This window comes from Onychostoma macrolepis, chromosome 18, assembly GCF_012432095.1.
Source record: "Onychostoma macrolepis isolate SWU-2019 chromosome 18, ASM1243209v1, whole genome shotgun sequence".
In the NCBI taxonomy this organism is placed as follows: Eukaryota; Metazoa; Chordata; class Actinopteri; order Cypriniformes; family Cyprinidae; genus Onychostoma; species Onychostoma macrolepis.
In genome coordinates this window covers 7096751-7120675 of record NC_081172.1, presented here as the reverse complement: position 1 = coordinate 7120675, position 23925 = coordinate 7096751, and the positions used below count along the sequence as shown (strand labels likewise).

At 37.1% G+C, this 23925-nt stretch overlaps 1 protein-coding gene across 1 annotated transcript in view; it reads right to left on the bottom strand.

The window, feature by feature from the left end:
• mical3a (microtubule associated monooxygenase, calponin and LIM domain containing 3a) overlaps positions 1-23925 on the bottom strand; it is a 74135-nt gene that overhangs the window by 12813 nt on the left and 37397 nt on the right. The window contains 26 exon segments of the mRNA XM_058751359.1: positions 322-415; positions 541-648; positions 1552-1602; positions 3135-3353; positions 3449-3543; positions 4243-4638; positions 4641-6102; positions 6219-6301; positions 6520-6633; positions 7059-7136; positions 8248-8310; positions 9086-9262; positions 10538-10627; positions 11787-12043; positions 13129-13324; positions 15695-15785; positions 15965-16062; positions 16528-16714; positions 17409-17516; positions 18761-18859; positions 19613-19723; positions 19899-19997; positions 20347-20466; positions 21168-21254; positions 22294-22404; positions 23005-23088. Coding sequence (XP_058607342.1) covers positions 322-415; positions 541-648; positions 1552-1602; positions 3135-3353; positions 3449-3543; positions 4243-4638; positions 4641-6102; positions 6219-6301; positions 6520-6633; positions 7059-7136; positions 8248-8310; positions 9086-9262; positions 10538-10627; positions 11787-12043; positions 13129-13324; positions 15695-15785; positions 15965-16062; positions 16528-16714; positions 17409-17516; positions 18761-18859; positions 19613-19723; positions 19899-19997; positions 20347-20466; positions 21168-21254; positions 22294-22404; positions 23005-23088 — 4678 coding nt within the window.

Sequence of the window (23925 nt, the reverse complement as noted above, 5' to 3'; positions counted from 1 at the left end):
GTTCATATATATATATATATATATATATATATATATAAAAAAGGCATTACTTTACTACGAATCAGAATACTAACTAACCCAAGTTAACGAAATGGCTTGTAAATCACAAGGAAAATGATGCATAAACATCATTTTACATCCTTTTATGTCTGCACTGTAGTTTGAAGGTAGAATCTAGAAAAAAAAAAACAGCAAGCAGCTCTGACCTAAAGGTCAAAGTATAACTACATAGAAAAGCACGAGCTTTGAAGATCTGCTCCGAGGCTTTAACCCTACAGCAGCGCATCTGAGGAATAAAGTGAGACAGAAATAAATAAATACCTGCTTCCCCTCGCAATGCCTTTTCCACGGCAACACCTCGCTCCTCTAACTGTCTCTGTTTCTCTTCCACCTGCTCCAGCTGCCTCTGAATGATCTGAGGAATCAAAAAAGCAGCTTCTAGTTAATTTTTTAATTTCACACTCTATTCTTCCGCATATTGATGGCTGAAATTCAACTTTCTGACAACCTCATGCGAAAAAGTCATTAGTATGCTTTCACCTGGGCTCTGTGGAGTCTCTTGAGCTCCTCTTGCTTGGCCTGCCTCCGTGCAGCTTTCTGTACTCTTCTTGTCAACTTGGCATTGAGTTCCTCCTCTGTGTATGTTTTCTGCAATAGGAAATTAAAAATCAGATCCAGCGCTCCAGTAAGTGGTGTCCAGGTCAGTTGTAGATGGATCCTTGTCGGTCATCACATGGATGTCTACGGCAGGGGTTTGTGTAATAGAAGACTACAGAAGGTCTAAAACAAAGCCTAATGTCAAAGCTAGGTAACTACTACAACAGACTGAATAATTCTGACTTACAATTCTAAAGCACCTCTAAATGCGTCATAGTCAAGTCATAATAATTGTAATCACATAATCACAGTACAAGTAACTTTTATCACGATAATGGTACTGTGTGTGTGTGTGTGTGTGTGTGTGTGTGTTTTTGCTGTAAATGCAACAAATAATTAAACACTTAAGTTCTTCAGTATATTAAGTACTCCATTCAAAAAAACAAAACAAAAAAACTATTCATAAATTTACTACAACTGAAATTAGCACAAAAAGAGACTCAAAAACGTAATACTAAACTACGTAATACTAGATAGATAGATAGATGGATAGATAGGAGTTGTCTTTGTGTATTTCATTGATATATTGCACACAGCCAATAAATTGTAACAAAGTGTAAGAAAGACATAGAACAAATATTGACTGGAGAGATTATTTAAGAAAGTCTATTAGAAGCTATGAAAGAAGAAAAACAAGTTGCATATAAACCAGTCAGGTACACAGTATAGAAAACAGTATGCAGGTAAACAGCCAGAAAGCCTTTTGAGAATGTCATGTGATACAGTTACATCCTCCAGCAGAAAGGGGGCGCTTTAGCCTTCACCATGCTGCAGAAAACGGTTAGTAATACAATAAAGCAAACAAATTTGGACCAACAACAAGGGGTTAGGAATGACGGTGTGATATGACATGCGTAAAACGGGTAGACCAATGGGAATGAATGAACACACTACCTTTGTGGCATACGATCTCTTGAACGCCAATGCATGAGGTACATAAACAGACTTAGAAAAATAAATTAAAAAAGAAAAACAAAACAAATATTATGTGATTAGATGGGTTAATGTACAATTAAACAAAATCAGGATTCTACGGCAACAAACAGACACAAGACTTAACATGTAAGGACGCTGGGATGAGTACAAAAGTACAAATTAATTTGACCGTGTTTTGTGCAACACATTTATACTCCGGGTCCAAAATTAACACCCGCCAACCAAAATTCTTCTCATGTGGCAACACAGACAGTACATAAAAAATTAATCACCAACAAAACTAGTTTTGTTTTTTAAATTTTCTTACAAAACAAAAAACCTATGGCCGAAAATTTTTACTCACCATTTGCAAGTGTGGCAAAAAACAAATTTTGGACCTTTTGAACTAAAGGATTACTCTAAAAGACTTGATAGAGGTCATTGCACACAGAGTCCGGAATTTTCGTATGCGTTTTTTCATGTTCGCAATCCTAAAAATTCGTCACACACAGAAACGTCGCACACAGAGTCTGATGCGTATTAATTAATCCGTTGCAAAAAAATTCGCAAAACAGTAGGCCTACTAAATGGACTCTTCAAGCATTGAGGATGATTTTGTTGTCCTCTCGCTTCTTTAAAAAAAAAAAAAAAAAAAAAAAGGAAATATTGGATCCATCCAATCCTGAGATATAGAGAGGACGGAGAGTTCCCCCTCCTTATAAAGGAGCAGCGGGATTATCACGGGCGATTCAGTTTACTTCAGGATGTCAGTGGCTCAGTTTGATGCTTTACTAGCGATACTAGAGCCACATATTAAAAAGACAACAACCAATTTCTGTCAACTCAGTGTGCAAGGATCTATACAGTGCTTTGTGTTGAGAGATGAAATGAACTTGACAAATCGCCATTCTGGATTTTGACGTTCGCTTGTAAGGTGGCTCTGAACTGTCAAAACACCTCTCAAAATGCTTGCCACGGATACGAAAAAAAAAAAAAAAATCGAACCCAATCCAAATTTTTTATGACGGATGAAAATTTTGGACTAAATTTTCAGTCTCAGTGTGCAATGACCTTTAGAGTACATGCTAAAACATGACTGCATCAGTGACTAAACCAAAGGCAAATTTGTCTTGAAAACACAACACCACTAAATTAAAATAGTCTAAAAAAATAATCTGGACAAACAGAACTCACGAAACACAAACTACCTGTCACAACCACAGCTTCATATCCACAACTAGGCTAGTTATGAAAGCCAGATGAGCACTGCGAATGCACACTAAAAGTGCCTACTATATATATTTTTTTATTTTATGAATTCTGGTGGACACTGATTTTTTTGTTCTACAATTTTAGCCTCTGTCTCTCTCTATTCACCTTCACACAATCACAGCATGGCTAAAGATACTTAATTTCTTACAGGCTATGAATGAAACAGAATGCTGTACAATATCTTTTAATACATTTTAACATGGTTTTACTGGTTTTTTGGCATAGTGTTGTATTCATGTTCTGTCTGAAACCCAGTAGCTTCTAGCTGCTGTGTAATACATCACAAATACCTCTTCCTCTTTTCCTTTCTCCTGTTCCACATCCTTCATTTTCACAATCTTTTCTTTGACTCTTCTTTCATTCTCCCTCTCTTTTGACCTTTCCTTTCCCTTCTCTGTTACTCTTTTTCCTTTTGCCTTCGCCCTGTCCTTATCCTTCTCTTTGGATTTCTCCTCTTTAATTGCCTCTTTTTTCAAATCTGATACCAAGTCAAACAGGTCCACATGGCGCTGAGAAGAGTAAAAGATTTCATTAAAATTCGAGACAGCAGAAAAAAATACATATAGTTGACTCGAATGAAAAAAGAAGCTCTTTAAATACTTACATCGCCCTTGGACTTCTGAGAGGATCTTTCCAGAACATCGTCACAGGAGAGATCAGAGTCCTCAGAGAAGCTGAGATTTCTCCGCAGACGTAAATCTACATCAGTAAATTAGAGAGAACTTTGCTGAAGAAAAATCACCAGTTGAAAGAGACTTTGAGAAAATGTGTAAGTTAAACTAAACTTAGCAAAATACTGCAAGATTTGAACGTAACCCATGAGGGTCTGAAGTGAGCCGTCTCAGTGGACAGCATTTTTTTTTTTACAGGCACGCTGTAGACATGAAGGCTGCTCCAAAAGGTAGGCAATTTAATGATGCCTCTTAAGATACCTTGTACTGACCAAATTCTAAAGTAGCATCACAAATATATTTTTTTGTGGAAAAGGGAAACCCAGAATGCACTGCGACAATTAAAGAAAACAAACAATTCTAATTTGTGAATGAGGCGAGATATTGATTATAGAGCAACAAATTATTCAATCAACACCATGAAGTATTATTAATCATAGCTCAAAAAAAGAATATCTTGTGCAATATTTTGTGCAATGTACTTTCATGCTTATTAAAGGTATCACAACATTATCTTCGCAAATATGCTAACAGTAGACTGCAAGTTGAATCCAACCATGTGGAGCATTGCAAAAGGTCACTAATGAGGTGCAATGAAGGTTATGATGTTGTCTTGAAAAGGAGCTGGCTATTTAGGATTCATACTAGATTTTGGAACATAGCTAGCATAGACAAGGATGAATTCTGACAAAGGGGAAGCTGTTCAAATGAAAAGATTTTAGCTGACCTGAGGACCTGTCCAGAGGTGATTCTTTCTTCTTCCCTGAGTCTACAGTTGTAGAGCTTGAAGGTGTGCTTGGGCATGACTTGTCTTTCTTCTTTTTGTCCTTCTTGTAGCCAGAGAACACCGCCTTCCACAGGGACTTGTGTTTGGGTGGAGTCTCTTCTGTGCCAGAGAGCCTTTCATTTTTGGCTTTCTTTTCTTTTTTGTTCTTGCGTGGAGAAAACAGTGAGCTGCGCTTCTTGCTTTTGCCCCCTGTTGAGCTTTCTGACGATGTGACAGAACTGTCCAAGTTCTTACTGGTCGGTGTGGTGAAGACTCGGTCATGTAGTGTGTCTGTCTGCTTTTTGGACTCCAAAGCCTTCACTGCAGAGTCCTTGGGTGTGTTTGATTGCTTTTTGTTTTTCCTGTTGTCTCAGGAACATTCCAGGCTACTTTTGCCACAGCTCCCTTGGCAGCATCTGATTCTTTCATCTTAGTAAGCTGCTTGGCCATGGCGTCCTTCAGAGCTTGGCTCTTCACAGACTTTTCCCGTGCCCGCATTCGCTCTTCTGCGATCTCCTTGGCTTCGGCAGAAAAATGTTGGGGACCCTTTGCTGTCCGGGAGACTCCACCAGGTATGTTGGGCTTGCCATTTTCCATTGCCAGCGCCAAGTGCAAAGGTGGTTTCTCCCGGTTGACCTTGCTGGTTGGTGGAGTGTAAAATTTTTCCAGACCACTTGTGTCCGGAGTGCGGTCATCGTACGTGTCTTCAACGTCGTCAGCAAATGGTATCTCGTCTACACACTCCACAAAAGACTTTCTCACTTCTTCACGGCGTGGTTTATTCGGTTCCTTTACCCTCATAACAACAGGTGGGTTCGTTCTAGGGTCTGGGACTGGAGCCGTAACTGGTTTTGGTTGAGGAGGACTAACTGGAGTCTTAGGTTTAGGGGGTGTAGTCTCAGGTTTAGGTTCCTCTGTGGCTTCAAGGAGGTTGTCCCAGGACACCTGAGGCCTTTTGTTTTGGAGCGCAGCTGGCTCCTCATTAGGTGGAGGTGGTGGGGGACTGGAGGGAGGGGTTAGCATGGTAGAATCAGAGTTGTTGTAGCTGTCACTAGCTGCTGTCTGACTGGTAGTCACGCTTCCATTAAGACCCAACCCTGAACTGCTGCTCAAGTCTTTCCTCTCAGAACCATTACTCTTAGGTTCCACCGGAGATATAACCTGACCCTCCAAGGTAATGTTAATCCTGCGTATGATAGAACGGCCTGTGAAAGTGGGCTTCTGCTCTTCAGAAAAGTCCTCGGGGGTGTAAGACTTTGGAGATGATGATTCAGGCGTTGGAGTTTTCACAATGCTCTTCTCCACTGTTGTTTTGTTTCGATCCAGTGGAGTGAGTCCTAAACTCTTTCTGATCTCTGCACTCTTCAACCAGAACTCCTCAATGAGGTCCGTTTTCTTGACGGGGGTTTCCTCAAGCACCGAATCTTTCAAGGGTTCATTGGTTCTCTTCTCAGAAGCAGGTTTAGCCAAAGGAGTGGAAGTGACTGCTGGGACTGGCTGAGTCCTGACAGGGGAGCTTGTGGAGAGGGGTAAGGGTGGCTCGTGACAGGGCTGTGATTGGGTACATATTGGAGATAAAGGATTACCTGTTGGAGAGCAGGCACAAGGCTCGGGCTGGACAGGAGATTTGGGAGACGCTGTCTCTGGTTGCGGAACAGGTTGGGAACAGATGGGCGATAGTGCAACAATTTGAGCAACAGGTGAATGGGGACTTTTAGCATCAGGGGAAACGTTCAGTTTGACATTATCAGGTAGATAGGGCTCAGGGAAAAAACGTGCACCAGGAGATTTAACTAGAATTACAGGAGAAACTTCTTTCACCTGTAGAAAGAGAAAATGAATGGTGGAATTTTATAGTATGCAGAGGCTTTTGTCATTTTAAATAATCAAGCAAAAAAGTCAGTCTAAGACATTTCAATCCCACAACCCCGCATTACCTCTTCAATGGGTAAAGCAGGTTTTTGGATTGGAGACAGCACAACGTCCACAATCAATTCCCTTGGATTTGCAGATGTTTTCTCTGCATGGAAAAATAAAATTGGCTCAAATATTGATGAACATTGAAAATCCCCTTGTGTTGAGATTTTAATCATCAAAGCCTGCATAATTATGAAGCAAGACATTGATGTAATGTGTTCAGAGACACAAGTTATGCAAGTGCATGAACATTTGCAATCATCGGTCTCAAACAGAAATGGAAAAGGCATGAATTTATGACTATGATTAGTTTATGATTACCAGTGTTAGAAACATGTCCCTGGCTCTCTGCTTTGCCATTATCTACTGGAAGCGTCACCACTTCATCTATGCAATGTGAACGAGCTTCAGCCTCTGCATCTGAGGGAATGTCCTCTGTGACATTAAACAAATTAAAAGTGTGAAAGCCTGTTTAAAATACATGGGAATACATCTTTTAAAAGCAACCATTTTGTCTGTATTCATTTCTGTAAACAATGTATTATTAAAAAAGCACCAGTCTGTGTCAACCCTATTTAGCCTTTTTAAATCATTTAAAAATAAATTACAAAAAGGGAAAGCTTTTTGTAAACATAATCCTTTTAAGGACAACTGAAAGTAACTTTAACTTACATAAAACACATTTATGTAATATTTGCCAGCAGGGGATGAACTTTAAATGTCAAGTCTGTTAACCTCATTTTATTTAGGAAAGTAGTGAAAGGCGTTTTCAATTAATTAAATTCTAACAGTTAACTATGTAACCTTTCTGAAGGCATAATGATATCACAGCAAGTAAATGGCAAATAGACTTGATAAACCTTGATCGATTTCAGTGCCCGGCTCAAAGTCAGGACTGCTTGCTTCTGCTTCTGGGTCATCATCCTCTTCACAGGGCTCTGGGGTCACAGGAGAAGAAAAATAAGCTGAATATGTTGGGCAAAAGACTAAAAGAAAAGGTTAAAAACTGTACTCATGACTATTAGAAGACCTTCTATGTGCAGAAGATGTTAGCAACAAAAAATATCTAAATAATGAATAATGTGAGCAAAAAAAATAACAAGCACAGAATGTATTAATCATGTAGCTAATAAATGAATGGTCTTGAGAGAACATTAAAGTAAACATACAATGAGTGCACATGACAAAATGTAGAAATAAACAATGGTATTAGTAGTTAAACACATGCAAGTATCCATTTACATACAGTCAAATGGATTGGGCTCAAAATCAGCAGCTGTTGAGAAGGAGTGAGTAAAGAGCTGTGAATGAAATGTAATGACACCAAACCCGAACATTACAAACATAAATAAAGAGGGAGATTTAGCGGAGACACCCCCTTCCACACACCACCACTTTTTTTACATTCATTAATGTTATTATTCAGAAAAAAAGTTCTGAACTTCAGCAGAGATTTTTTGCAAGCTTCAGAATCGTATGCAACCATTTTCAGTCCATTTCCTTATTGCACATCTGTGATATGCTCAAGGCTGTTGTATTCAAAGGATTTTTTGCGTGTCCACTCTCTGAACCACAAAAATACTTAGAAATGTTTTTAGTTTCGACCTCTGTGGCCTTGCGCTGTACAGATGGAAGTGCCTTGCAATTATGTCACAACAAGCTCTTTGTATCCTCCACAGATGCACCACACGCATCCTGGGACAATAAACTTGTGTTTATGACTTGATTTAAAATTCTGTACTCTGATTTTACTTTTAAGTACATTTTATAATTTGTATTAATTTTAGAAGAACGCTTAACGAAACATGTCAAATGCATGCATTAGTCAGTGTGTTTGGATTAAGCTGAAGGATAATAGCTATCACACCAAACACTGTCTCGCCACTCCAACATGCAGTAGCGTCAACTTGTGTTTGCATTACATTTTAACATGCAATCAATGTTCAACAATGATTGCAGTGGTGTTAAGTGTTCAATAGTATTGCCATGCACTGATGTATGTATGTATTAGCACTAATATAAGTTGCTGGACTTGTTTTTCTTCTCTACCTCCAGACATCGAGTCCAACCAGGCTCTGACAGCCTCATGACGCATGGATTTGTGGGAGGGGGCTACAATTAAACCAATAGAAAATGAGAATGGGAACAAGTACATGAAATGCACAGACACAACAAAACAAAAACATATACATTCATAAATAAATTAAAAGAAATTAACAGAAAAAGAGGCATATACTTGGTTAGCAATGCCCCGATATCCACAATGTTGATAAAGTGAGATAAAAGGACACACAAAATATAGGAGAACAAATATCTCAACCCGTAAAAGGTCAACATACTGTCACAGCAATGACAAAGTGTGATAAAAAGTATTAAAGCAAGATAAAAGATTGTAGAAAGTACAATAAGCAAGCTAAATACTATTGTGGATCAAACCAGAGAAAGTTCACACATGCAAATCACACACACAACAATCTCCTTTACACCTGGCAACATTCATCTCTCGATTGATCCAGCCAAAAGCGAACAGCAATAAATACTAGTAGGGATTAACTACTATAAAAATTCTGGCCGATTACGATCATTTTTTTATGCCAAATTTAAAATTCTGTACATTTTTGACAAAAATTCCGATTAACTGTTATTCATTTAGTCTTTTAAGTCTTTTAAAAGATTAACTTTAAGTAAGTGCTACAGCAGATGATGGCAAAGGCAATCTAAATGTAAAATATCGACCGATAACAAACTTGAAAAACATATTTTACTCCTGAAATCCAATTACACAGAAAAACACATGAGATTCATGTTAACACCAGGTGTAAATTGCACCATCTACTACCCCCCAAAAGCCACAGGGCCCAGGTATGACTCCTCCACATGGGGTTACCTGTGGAGGAGGTGGGCTGTGTGAGCTGAGTGTTGTTCAGCGAGGGCTGAGAGCCTAAGGGTGACATCGAGTGGCCCTCAACCAGCCCCTCAGCTTGTCTGGATGTCCAGTGGTTGCCCATCTGGATGTCTAGAGGGTCTACTGGATGTATGACTTGCTGGATTTGCAGGTTCCTAGCTGCATGGTGGCATTATGGGTAGCCATTAAGGTGACATGATCATTTTGTAGGATGAATTGGTGAGTCCATTAGCACATCAGGAACAGAAAATCCAATTTGTTCGAAAAGTAAAAAGGTCCAGGTCACAAAAAGTGTCCCCATGGGCAGCAAAGTGAGCAGAGCGTGACATTCAGCAGCCATAAACAGTCAGATAGACACATTGAGGAAGACAAAAAGAAAGGAGAACATTATGGTTTAGAATAGACTGTAAAGTGGCAAGTTAGTACATACGAAAAGTAGCATGCATTAGAAAAGGCTCCTTCATGTATGACAGCAATTTTTAAAAAGCAACAATCAACTCTGCAGGTGCTTTCACACTTGAGCTTTTGGTGCGAACTTGAGTACACAACGTCAGTGTTCAGTTCCTTTAGCTGGCTTGAAACCGCAAACTGTGTCCAAGTCAGCTTGAAACTGTAGTCTGGGTTATGGTTCATGTATGGATCACAGTCAGGCCGAATTAGTGAGCAATCCTTAAAGTAGGGCTATAATGCATTTATCATACCATCTCGTCGCAGAAATTTCACACATTTGCAGCAGACGCTAAAGCTGTTTTCTGTGTCTTAAATGAGTTTACCCAAAAATGAAAATTCTGTCATCATTTACTCACCCTCATGTCATTCCACACCTGTATGACTTGTATGGCTTTATACCATGAAACATAAAAGAAAAATGAGAAACGTCTGTTGTGTCCATATAACGTAAGTCAATGGTAACCAAAATGGTTTTGTTACTAATATTCTTCAAAATACCTTTATGTTCCACAGAAGTCAGTCATTTTGGGTGAACTATCCCTTTAATGTTTGGTAAAACAACAATCAAAACATTAATAAAACACAGAAGCTGGTGCCTTCTCTTCCTGTTACTCAGATACAGTAATAAACAGATGCCGCTAGTGGTACTCGTGTTAACGACATAAGCTCAGTTTCAGACCACCAAACAATCAAAGCAAGTGTGAAAACACAAAAACAAAAACAAAACAAATCTCATTCAAAACACCATGGTGGTGTGAATGCACGGCATTTCAACCCCAAACAACATTGTTACACACAGCAATTAATAATTATTTTAATGGTAAAAGCTTCACAGCCTTATTAAATTAAAACACTTCTAGAGCTAATAAAAAAAAAAAAAAAAAAAAGCAAATTGTGTTAGCTCAGTAATTCTTTAGTTACTGATAAAGTTATGATGAGATACCGGCATGTGCTAAAGCCAAACACATCCACAGGCATCACTACCTTTAAATATACTCGTATCCTCTTCATTTGCGAGATTCTCCAACCAAAGACCTGACTGAAGCTCCCTGTCCCAGGGGAAATACTCTCCCGCTGTCATCCCATACAATTACCCCAGCACACGCACATACACACAGACACACAGTGATGGAAAAGACGGAGAACAAGATCAAGAGACAAGTGACAGGCAAAAGATGGGGAAAAAATAATATTGTCACAGAACAGGATGATGCACAGAACAAGGAACCTCCAATAACATTCAGAGGACTGAGGACTTCAGCAGTCTCAGCTACAGTATGTACTTGGTACTGATTTGGGTGATTTATTTATTTTATTGAGTTAAAGCAATGAACTGACAAACTATGGCAAATCTTTGGAATGATGTAATATGACAGTATAATACGAGTACTATATATTGTTGTCTAAAAAAATATTATACAATGGCATTGTACAGTCTTTGATTCTGATTGGTTGACAGATGCTCCATAATTCAATCATTTCAATAATTCAAATTTCCATCGCCAATTTTTCCTTAGCTATTTTTAGATTTCACAATGCAAAATAGTTTGACTCTTATTAAAAAGTTTGTGTCAAAGAAAGTTATAAAAGGTTCTTTTTATAAAGGGAGAAATACAAGAGAGACAGTTGAAAAAGGAAAACTAGTTCAATTTGCCAGAGATGCCACAAACATGTGAAAATGCAGAAGGTTGAAAAGGCTAGTAACAGTGGTACATTAGTATAAACAAGTTTAGAATCGTTGAATGATTCAGCGTCTCACTGATGAGATGTATCAGCGTAAAAATTATATATCAGGGGTTGAAGCTCTGGGGTTAGAGCAATCTCTTGGGAAATCTTTTGTCTTACATTTTTCATCAGAAAGAGTCATACTCAAAGAGAAAATGTAATTTCAGAAGTTCTCTGTGAATATGAGACAGCAGACAACCCTGGTGAACATATAATATCTAATCAGGGGAGCTAGACGCCACATACATAAAGATGATATGAAGTGGACAGAGGAAATGAGACTCTGCAGAGCAAACACATTACAGTCTTTCTATTCCTTTAAAATGATCTTCTAAAAAGAAAAAGAACATAAGCTACTTCAAGATTTCCTTCTAAAATCAAATGAACCGCCGTCAAACAGGACATTCTGTCCAGGACATCTATCTACATGCACATTATTCACTGTGTAGAGACACTTTTATCACCCTCACAAGCACAATGAGTCTAACAGCACTGGCGCGATGCTTACCATCACTCGATTCCTCTTCTTCCCCCTCCTCCTCCTCCTCGTCTTCATCTTCCTCATCTTCCTCCTCCTCTTCATCCTCGTCCATCTCTCCATCTCCGTCATGAAGGCCATCATCGTCTTCTGCTGCTCCAGGGTCGCTTCCTCCCTTTAGTTTAGCGTGGAGCTCCACCGCCTCTTTCCAGGGAACCCCACCCAGATCGGACGGGCCGGCTGCTTCCGGTTCTTCATCCTCTTCCTCCATATCAGACTCTGAGCTGCTGTAGGGATGGATAAGTGTGTAAAACTCACCAAATAAACCCTGGTTGCTCTTTTTACTCGCAAAATAACAAGTTACCTAGACTACAGTTCAAAAGTTTTGGGGTTGGTAAGATTTTTAAATGTTTTTGAAAGGCGTCTCTTAACTAACCAAACCATTTGATTAGAAATACAGTAGAAAATGAATATTGTGAAACACAACAAACGTTTTCTATTTTAATAGAAATATGAATTTTCAGCACCATTACTCCAGTTTCAGTGTGACGCGTTCCTTCAGAAATCGTTCTAATGCTGATTTGGTGCTGAAAAACATTTCTTATTATTAATATCGACAACACTTGTGCTGCTTAATATTCTTTGCGGAAACTGTAAAGCAATTTTTCACAGGTTCTGTAATGAATATAAAGTTAGATAGATGTAAAAAAAAAAAAAAAAAAAAAAATTTATGGTCACATTTGATCAATTTAATAATAATTGCTAAATAAAATGATCATTGCATTAAAAAAACTTTATTGAAAGTTTGAAATAGCAGAATTTTTTTCAATAAGACCAGGAATGAGTATAAAGAAACTATTTTGATTTCATGTTCACTTTAGGACACTTGCCTGCATATTTAAAAGTTTTGATTCCAAGCGAGAATATTTGGAATTCAAAACAGGTAATAAAAAAAATACAATAAAATAAAAAACAATAATAATAATAATAATAAATAATGGCAACACTGTGTCCTCAAATTATGAACACTAAAGTAGTTTAGGAAGCCTGTCCTTATGAACAAATTAACATATTCCAAATTTGAATAAACTTTAATTTTAGCATTAAAAATAATTTCCAACTTATTTCTATCATGTGAAACAGGAACTAAAGAGCATGGAAATTTTTAATTAAAAACAGCAAACACTGTTGTCACACATTTTAATAACAGCAGAATTATATTAGTAAAGTGCTAAGGAATACTAATGAACAAGCACCGTTTTCATTATGTTATGTATTATATTACATAAAATTACTGATAATGAGTGATGTTTATATGATAGAAACACGCTAGAACAATGCAACCAACACAATATAAAGATGAGAGGGATACCTGGATCCCTCCTCAACGTCGGTGGCTTTGTCCAGCACACTGCTGAGGTTGTGCTCGGCCAGCGTCTCCTCGGGCACCTCCTGCAGCTCCTCCTCTCTCATCATAGATAGACGGTAGTTCTCCAGCTCGATCCTTTCTGGAGTCCCTTTAAGACGTTTGGCCACGCTGGGCTCCGTAACCCCATTCACCTCTGTCACTGTGACGGACAGAAAAGAGCAGAAGAGAGAAAATGTCATTAATCTAAATAGTTAATATGTAACAAATAGAGAGTGGCTCTGGGCCGGTATGTAGAGGTGTCATAATAGTAGTAATTAGCTTAATATTTGCATAATCATAACTAATAAATTCTTGATTTAGTTCAAGCTAAAAGCATTCGGCGTCAATCCAGAGATGTATAAAGGTTTTAAGTTTATTATTTCATATAATTCATATCTACTGTCCACCCACCCTACCTTCTTTTAAGATTGTTTTACTGCACAAGGATTCATTTCCACTCAGACAAATAAGACAAACACAGTCAAAGTGATAACTCTTTAACTTTATTTACACAAGCAATATTTGGCCTTCAGGATTCCACATGTATTCTAGATTTAAATATCATGTTGTCAGTAAAATACTTAAAATATGTCCTTAAATAATAAATACAAGTTATGATTACCTTGCCTTTTTCCCTTCCTATTAAAGCATCTCAGATAAATTGAGTAAATTTTGTTTTAATATTAATGAATAGGTGGACATGTGTATGACTAATACGTCTATTCAGTGAAGCAAATCCCAAAACCCAAATCAAACCAGTGAGAACATTTTGTGCATGTAATTAAACATAAAAACATGACTGTGATGGTGGAAGTGGTTAGAGGAATGAAGCGTGCAATCCATATAAAAAGAATCAATTGAAAAAAAACTCATCACCCATAACTGAATTATGACCGATGTATTCAGAACTTACTGAATAACGAATATGCCTCATATAGTGATTATATAGTGACAGACCCCATGAATAAAATAGTGTGTCGTGTTCACTTGATGCATATCTGTGATTCCAGACAAATCTGATCTTAATCAACCAAATGCTAGAGGAATACTAAAGATAAAGTAAATAAATAATATAATATTCTTATTCTGACACATTCTACTTTTAAATCTTTCATTTTTCAGCCATATTTACCCAAAAATCTAAGAGTATGAAAGAAATTTTTGCATGAGGAAACTGAAGTCTGTTTTTAGGCTAATTATATGTAATATAATTGTAATTGTATGTGTCCAAGTCTATTGTAAACCATAAATACTGTATATAACTTTTAGTACCGCAATGAAAAACATAATTAAACAGGTCAGATAATATACTACTAATAATAATGCAAATTATATATTTATATTTCTTGCATTAAATGAAAACTAAGAAAATAACATCAAAATGCAAAACATCTTAACGGTTCTAAAAATAAGCTTTATTTTCTTTATGCAAAACATCATTTATATTTTCTTGCTATTTTTAGGTGAAATATAACTGAAAAATTGTTATGAGATTCAAACCTCTAAAATTTCAATGCTAAAACGTATCAATAAAACCACTATAACCATTTACACTTGATATATTTCATCGTAAGTAGCACAAACTCACCGGACCTTTTGTATTGTAAATCATTCTCAGTGATACACACATAACGGATGCCACAAGCAGTGGTGTTAGTACTATGCAGAGGAGAATTAAGAGGTGAACAAACACTGGGACAGAAATGCAAGGACTGATGGGAGTGTAGACCAATCACAGGCACAGATGCAGGCACTAGCTCAGCAACAAGCTGCTCTGATAGGAGAGGGGAAAGGTAAAGCTTACAGAGTCCACCAATCACAAGCACTGATACGAGCACTATGTTACAAAAAGGTGCACAGGTCAGAAATTACAATCACAAACTTAAAGGCACTAAATCACAGATCTATACAGTGGAAGGACAGAAAGGAGAGCAACAAAAACAGGCAATAAAAAAAAGAATATTTATAACATGCAGGCAAAAAAGGTTAATTATTATTACGCTTAATATGTTATTTGATGAATATAACCTTTCTAAGTCACTTCACACATTTTAAAAGCTCTAAATTATGCATTTCATTAATTTACAGTAGTTAACGCACTTAACTGATATGCTTATTTGCCCGGATGGTTTACTCATAATCAAAAGAAGAGATTTAATTAGGCTGCACCACTAGGAATAGTATACATATTATATACAGCCAAGCAGTTTACAAGGAGTTAATCATTTATGACATCATCAGGGATACATAAAACAAGCACAATAAGAGTCGAAATCACAGCACGTGCGGGCAGGAAGTGCCCCGATTAGCTCAGAGGCCAGAAGGGGGTCATGCTAGAGAATATTGAGCAGGATGTTGAGAGTAAAGCAGGAGAGCAGATAAACGCAGTAGGCGAGGAGGAAAGGAGAATCTAAGGGATTGTGTGCCACCTGGTGGCGGGTCCAAGACATCGCTCGTCGCAACGAGCGCAGGGTGCCCCCTACTCCTCGAGAGAGACACAGGACGGGGCCTAAAGAGGAAAGGCGGGTACCTGAGGGCCGGCGTTCCACAGGGGCCTGAGAAGTTATGGCTTGGCCAGGGGCGTCCACTGTGTTGGGGGTTACCGCCAACACCTGGGGCTCCTATGACCACAACAACAACAAAAAAAAAAAACATCTGAATATATTAGCTTTTTTTTTTTTCATCATCATCATCATAAAAAAAAAAAAAAAGTTAAAACAGAATGTAGAGTGTCAGAAAAACTACTCTCCGATAAAAACACTGGGTTTTCCCCAAACACAGATACTAAAGAAGTCAGTACCTTGGGGTTTGCGGGAGCAGCAGCAGCAGGCGCAGGCCGTTTTCTCTGTGCCAGACCAGAAAGTCGGTAGCAGTAGTGCGGTTTACAGTAAAACTTCCCTACAAGAGCGAAAATAGATACAAATGTACTCCATTAGCATCTGCTTCAGGACATACATCGGAGAAAACCTCAAATGAGGTGATTTATCAAATGCGAAATACAACAAATGTGGCTGATTTCCGCTTAACGTGCATATCTGCATACGCCATCTGGGAGTATACAAAATGGCTCATAGTTAATAAAGAATCGTTGATGTAGAGAAACGGTCCCTCTGTCTCATACAACAATATCCCACTGTGTTGGTCACAAAGCACATCTCATGACAGCAAATTATGAGCAAGCAGGAAATTAAAGAAACTGCATACTTTAATCAAAACAGCTTTATAGAGCATTCAGATTAAGAAATTTAATGTAGGATAAAATGATGGTAACTTATAAGTAACTACAGTATGTAGCTACAGATGGTAACTTATAAGTACTACAACATGATCAGGAGGGATTTTAATTCTGCTTGGATTTCATACCGTCCTCAACATCGAAGGCGTATGAGGACAGCCGGAGGGTGGTGCCGCAGTAGTCACACTTGAAGCAGCTGCGATGGAAAAACTTTCCCTCTGCACTGAGACGCTCCATCACATAGACGCGCTTCCGACAGAAGAAACACACATCGCTGCCTCCAATATTCTGAGGGAACTCCTTCCGCAAGGAACCCTGCAGAGAGAAAGACAGAAGTAAGACATGCTAGTTCAGGTCTTTTTTTTTTTTTTTTAAAGTGAGAGCAAGGAGTGGCACCTAAGTGCTTAAAAATCTGCCAAAAGAGAGACAGCATGCACCAAAATAATTTATGATCTTCTGTACTTCGAGGAACTGAAGATCCAACTCTTGTTTAAAGTTTGGTGCATGACAGTCAATAGTTTCCAAAGACACCAAAATAAAAACATAACATCCTTTAAAACAAAATATAACAATAATTGCAAAATTCTATAAATTTTGTAAATTTAGAAATTATAAAAACAAAAGATTTTATAGTAGATTTTAGAAAATACTAAACTACTATAGTAGTTCACAGACGAGAAAGAAAAACAGTTCACAGTTTCATCTGTAGCTCAGCATCAATACAGTGAGTCTTTCTCACACCATTTTTCTTTGAAACAAAAAATGTTGCACTATAAGAGGTACTTTTTTGCTTTATATTGAATCTCGTAGGTGTTATTCCTGTCCGGTTGTTGTTGTTGCTGCAGTATCTTGATCCAGTTATCAGTGCACTGAATCATGGTTACGCTGCGCATTGTGATCACAGAGAGTTGGTGATTCTCAGTACTTCAAGTTAGTCATGTACTAAAGCAAAAATGAGCTATGCAGTCTCATTTGCGTACACCAATACAACAACACCCATAATTCTTACCAAATCCCTTTTCTCAAGCAAGGGCCTGGGGTCATCCTTAGCCTGAAGCTGATTGGCTATTTGCTCAGCCAGTGAGCTCACACCCCCTGTGTACATCTTTACATAGCGCTACAGGGGGTGAACAGAACAAAAAGGTTTTTAAAAGCATAAATGGTTTAAAGCTGAGTGAGATGCTGTAGCAATTTTTAAGACTATGAAAAATTAAAAATAAATAAGTTCAATTCAGATGTTCTTGCATGGTTATTTGTGTAGATGACAGAAGGCACAAGGTGTAATTCAGCTCACAGCAATTCAAAGTGGTAAAACAGAATAAGGCAGTCAAGTTGTGAGAAACGAGTAACAAGGAAAACTGTTAATTGAAATAAAATGTTCAACCTAAAATTACACTTTTACCTCATAACTTACTTTGAGAAGCAAACTTTCAGAAGTTTGGGGTCAGTAAGATTCATTTGAAAGAAATGAATACTTATATTTATCAATTAAATTGATCAAAAGTGACAGTGAAGACATTCATAATGCTACAAAAAACGTTACGAGAACTTTCTATTAATTAAATAAAATAAAAATAAAAACTCCTTTTTAACATTGATAATATAAAGAATGTTTCTTGAGCACATAAAAATCAGCATATTAGAATGTTTTCTGAAGTTTAATGTGACACTGAGGAATAGAGTAAAGCTGCTGAATATTCAGCTTTCTATTAAAATATCTTACTAACCCCAAATTTTTGAATGTGAGTGTTTCAAGACAATAAAGAATACAAAAAAAATAAAAATAATTAACTCAGATTTTCTTGCATGGTTATTTGTGTAGACGAGAGAAGGCACAAGGTGTAATTCAGCTCAAAGCAACTCAAAAGGAAGCAGTCAAGTTGTACCAAGAAAAATTGTTAATTAAAACAAGAGCCTTCAACATAAAATTACACTGTTAAACATACTTGTAGATGCAAGCTTATTTATCAGCATCTCCTAAAATACTCTTCCTGGACTTTAACAATCATGCTTGAAGCATGTTAAATTCAAATTCATTTCAATATTTCAATGTTGTATGAACATGCAGATCAGTTTCCAAAAATAGCTTTTATGCAGCTCATGAATATAGGTCACATCCAGCTTACAGCAGTGTTAAAATGTTTGGCAACATACAGCACTTGTCAATTTTTGTTGTATTTCAATATTCTCAGCTTCACACACTGATACATACACACGTGAAGACTAGAGAGAGACACCTCAGACATATACAGAATGGCAGCTCATCTCCATTAACAGAGTGCATTTGAAAGTGTTATAGAAACAAATCCATGTGCACACATGACTCCAGAACACAGCAGTCGTTAGATGCATCATTGCTACCTGCTGGAAAGAGCTGGGAGAGTGCAGAGGGCTAACAGAGCTCACATCACACGCTCTGTACCACTGCTCTGTGAAGAAGTGTGACGCCTTTTTCTTAGACTGAAAGAGGGACATCGAGAGAGATGAGGGATGTAAAGGCAAGATGACGGGAACGGCAGATAAACAGGCAGAAAGAAAACGTGAAATCGACAGTCTTAAAAGGAATAGTGCAAGTTAACCTTCACTGACAGCACCCGAAAATAATAACAGGGTCTTTACAATAGAAGTCTATGGGGCAAGTGTACAATTTACAGTACACACTTCAACACAGATTATAATAATGAATGTTTCTTGAGCACTTAATCAGCATATTGGAATGACTTCTAAAGGATCATGTGACACTAAAGACTTGAGTAATGATGCTGAAAATTCAGCTTTGCCATTAAAGGCATAAATTATTTTAAATTTTAATAACATTTCACAATATTATATTTGTATTTTTGATGAAAAAACAAATGCAACCTTAGTGGGCTGGGCACATCAGACCTCTTTCAAAAACATTAAAAAGTAACAACCTAAACGTTTGAAAGGTAATGTATATCGCTGCTGCCACCATTATGAAATTATTGGTTATTTATAAAAGCAATAAGCCACAAGAGGTCATGTTACAGTGATTTCACCACACTTGAGGAGTGTGATCACATTTTGGAAACAATGATCAATTGGAAACTATTTCCACTCCATTTTTGCTAAATCTGTGTTGTGATAAGGCCAAAAGATTGTTAAAATACATCAACAGTTTAAAAAAAAAAGAAAAAAAAAAAGAAAAAGAAAAAAGTGTGTTTTCAAGGACACCCGGTGTTGAGAGTTCACCTTTGGCTTTGCTGGTTTGTCTTTAAACTGAGAGGCTAACCTCTCGGCTCTCTCCTGAATGCTGGGGATGTGTAAAGGCACTTGATCATCAGAAAGCAAAATCTCCCTCTGCTGTGAGAGACATGCAGTCTTAAGTCATGACGTTAGGACAAGGAATATCACTGTGCAATACTGCGAATAAAATCCATTAGGAAAGACCTTTTTAGTTGTGTAGAGTTACGTATAAAGCATTCAAACCATCATAGGTTAGGTCCATGCATATCTCTCCATGCTCAGACAGGGCTACCTGATGCTGGGGGTCAGAATGGTTGAAGGGTTGCTCAGGACTGAGATCGTGGGTCAAAAGCCACCGCTCAATAAAGAACCGTGACGGCTTTTTCATAACCTTCACAAAGGAAGATGTGAGGGGGGAAAAATAGAACTATTAAATTTGAGTGCAAATGTTCAAGATAATTTAAGGCCACAACTCAAGACATGGTGTTATTATTGTCTTTAACCTAGTTGTGCTCTTGACTAAGTTGTCTGATATTGTCCATCATCTATTAGTTAAAGAGATAGTTCACCCAAAAATTTAAATTTTGTAATTTACTCCACCAGCAACTGTTTGCTTACCAAAATATCTTAGAAGTAATAAACTCAAACAGGTTTGGATCACCTTGAGGGTGAGTAAATGATGACAATTTTCATTTTTGGGTGTACTATCCCTTTAAGAGCATGCTTTTTTAATGCAGTACCTGTGGCTTGTCCTTCCTGTCAGACTTGCCTTTAAACCTAGCGACTAGAGTGTCCGTTCGCTCTTGAATGCTAGGGATATGAATGGGCTTTGGCTTGTCCGCATTAGGCAGGTTATTTTCCTGTAAACGGAAAGGCTGATGAAAAATTTTTTTGGGTTTGAAATCTTATCTGGATATTTTATTGTAGAGCGCTGCAGCTGTGACGTCAAACCCCAGACGACTAATACTTCATGGGTTACCTTGAGATTTTCCTATGGGTTTTTATAAAGGAGTTTTTCAATTCATGAGTGAAATATAGTCTGTCTGTGGTAAACATAACTTATACTTGTACATTTTGTTGTACAGTGTAAACTGTACACAGTCACAAACCCTAGTTACTTGTTACAAACAAACAGTTGTGTTTAGTTTTTAACATTACAATTTGATTTTCAGTACATGTAATTTATGTTGTAGAGCAAAACATCCAAGTATCATCAATTTATATTTACCACAGACCTTGTTTTACTCCTAAATTGAAAAACTCCACCATTAAAACCCATAGGAAAATCTCAAGGGAACCCATGGTGAATTATTTTTCTTGGTTTTGACATCACATCTGTGGCACTCATTTGTACTTTTAATTCTAAAAATTAATAAATATACTGAAATTACACATTGTTATAAATATAACGTTTATTATGCAAATTTAGTGAAGTTAACTGTAGTTATCAAAACACACATGCATGCATGTTCACGAAGATGTAATGGAAGTTACAAATCTTCAAAAGATTTTTTTTTTTGGAACAGTTTTGAGAGAAGCCCCATGCAGATGTCATGGTTACCCTGTAATAGACTGAAGGGTCCTGGATCTCATTCTCTTCATCACCACCACCATTACACTTGTTTATCTCTGACTGGTTAACATTATGCTGCAGAGAACAGACATAAATCAGTTCCACCCTATCATTAGCTAGGAGATCTCAGACTAAACGAACAATCAAAACTAGAAGGGTAACAGCCCCATATTTCTGAAACAAAAATGCAACAAAAGCATGGTGGTCCATTCCAGTATTTTCATTAAAATTATGCTAACCAAAATGCAATTTCAACTTTATCAAGCTCCATAAAAACAATGACAAATTTTTGGTTTCCAGAACTGCATGAAATATTCCATTTTAGGTTTAGGTAAATTGGTCAAGTGTAAGGATGTGCAACTACATACTTCCAAAACTGATAAGCCTGACTGAATGATAAATGTATGATAAAAATAACATTTAACCACAGCTAAAAATATTAAAACAAGGTTTTAATAAATAAACAATTTAATAACGCATTAAATTGATCAAAAAAGGCTGAAAATTACACTTTATAATCCCTTAGATTTCTATTTAAAATAAATGCTGTTGACCTTTTCATCTAAAGATTCTGAAAAAATAAAATAAATATATATATATATATTTTTTATTTTATTTTTTTTTTTCACAAAAATATTGATCAATCAGCACCAAATCAGCATATTTGTTTTATTTTATTTTAGAGACTGATGTGAGCCAGAATCAAGCTTGGAGCATGAAGTTATAAAAAAATAAATAAAAAAATAAAAAATAAAAAATGATGGATGAATATCAAATAACAATAGTAGTGTCAAAATAGTCTTTACTTTTCCTTACATGTACTTAAAGGGTATTTGAAGTACACCAATATTTAACAATACATTTATCAATATTTTTTTTTCTCTGTGCTTTTTGTACAATTGTTTGCAGAGATCAAACTGTTGAAGTATAAAAAAAAATTGAATATGCCAGGATTGCTCAATAGTCTACATTGATCAAGACAAACAGCTCTGCACCATACAGTCTGAATGCCTCCAAAAACCTCATTTCAAGAGACTGCAATAGGAGACGTTCTGTTAAAACCGGCCCCTGTGAGAGATGCTGAGGTTAGTACAGGAAGACAGGAGAGTGTCACCTGTGCGTGTGGAAGAAACGATGAAGAGAATGAGGAAGATGAGGGTGAGGAAGAAGAAAGGAGAATGGTTTTCTTAGGGCAGCTCCTCAAGACCTCAGTCCCGCTGCTGGCCTTCAAATAGACAAGAGAGGAGAAACCCGTTCACATAAATACAACACCTCACACACACTCCTCTAATTAAAAAACCTGATAATACCATCCAAACATCCAATCACCTACTACACACAAACACAACCATAGTGATGAGAGACAGGAGCGTTGTGTTAGAGAACAAACAGTGATCCATAAGAACCAGAAAAACAGTTGATAATCAAACCCAGTGACTTTAGAGACACTTAACAAACACACAGACCTCCCATGCACATGGATTGTCTAACAAAGCTATGAAAACCACATCTGAACCTCTACAATCTGAGAACGAGGAATATCAAAGCACCAGAACAATAAGCAAAGTGTTCGGCTCATTCATCTCAATCAATCTGGAAACGCAAACAAAGAGCACCAAAGCGCAGCGTGGAAAGATATGCCTCTAGGTCTCCAATGCATGAGCACGTCTAGTCAAACAGGAAACTAACAACAGAAGACAAGTACACAGGAGACTATGTGATCACCTCATGGGACTATAGTACCTTCTTGTTTACTACACAAGGAAGGACACATGACACTATATGATAACTGTAAAAGCAATGCGTCTTTTCTACAGCTGTGTACCTGCTCCTGTTTGATGGGGAGAGTTTGACACTTCAGTCTTTCTTTATAGCGGAAACTCATCTGCTCCTGTAACTGTGTGCGCCTCTGAATACAAGCATAAAAAGATGAATTCAAGGTGTCATGTTTCCCTCTCACACATGCACAAGCCTTCATGTTCATATAACAGTTCTCTCATTAAAACAAATGGAAACAAACTTAGCTCGCCAACTTATCTTACTAAACCCAATTATAGACTTTAGAGAAGAGTAAATGCATTACCATTCAAACGTTTTGGGACAGTACTGTATTTTAATTTAATTTAATGTATTATTACTTTTTTTATGATGTAATGACCTGTAATCAGCAAGCATGCATTTAATTGATAAAATAGCCAGTAAAAGACATTTGTTATATAAGATTTCTATTTCAAATGCTGTTTTTGTTTTTTTATAATAACAAAAAAATGTTTCTTTAGCACCAAATCAGCATATTAGGATGATTTCTGAAGGATCACTGTGACACTGAAGACTGCTGAAAATTCTGCTTCATTAAAACAGAACACAGTTATTTTAATTTGTAATAATATTTCACAATATTACTGGTTTTACTGTACTTTTGATCAAATAAATGTAGCCTTGGTGAGCATAAGAGAATTCTTCCAAAAACAATTTAAAAATCTTATTGAACTCAACAACGGTAACATACATTTAGTTTGACGCAAATGCAAACAAAACTATAAAGGAAGGAATTAAGAAAGCATACTCTGTTCAATATCTTTTAGTATTGAGGGAAGATATATTTTGATGACTAAATGACAGATACCCAGGTATGCAACAATTGTGACCCTGGACCACAAAACCAGTCTTAAGTCGCTGAGGTATATTTGTAGCAATAGCCAAAAATACACTGTATAGGTCAAAATGATAGATTTTTCTTTTATGC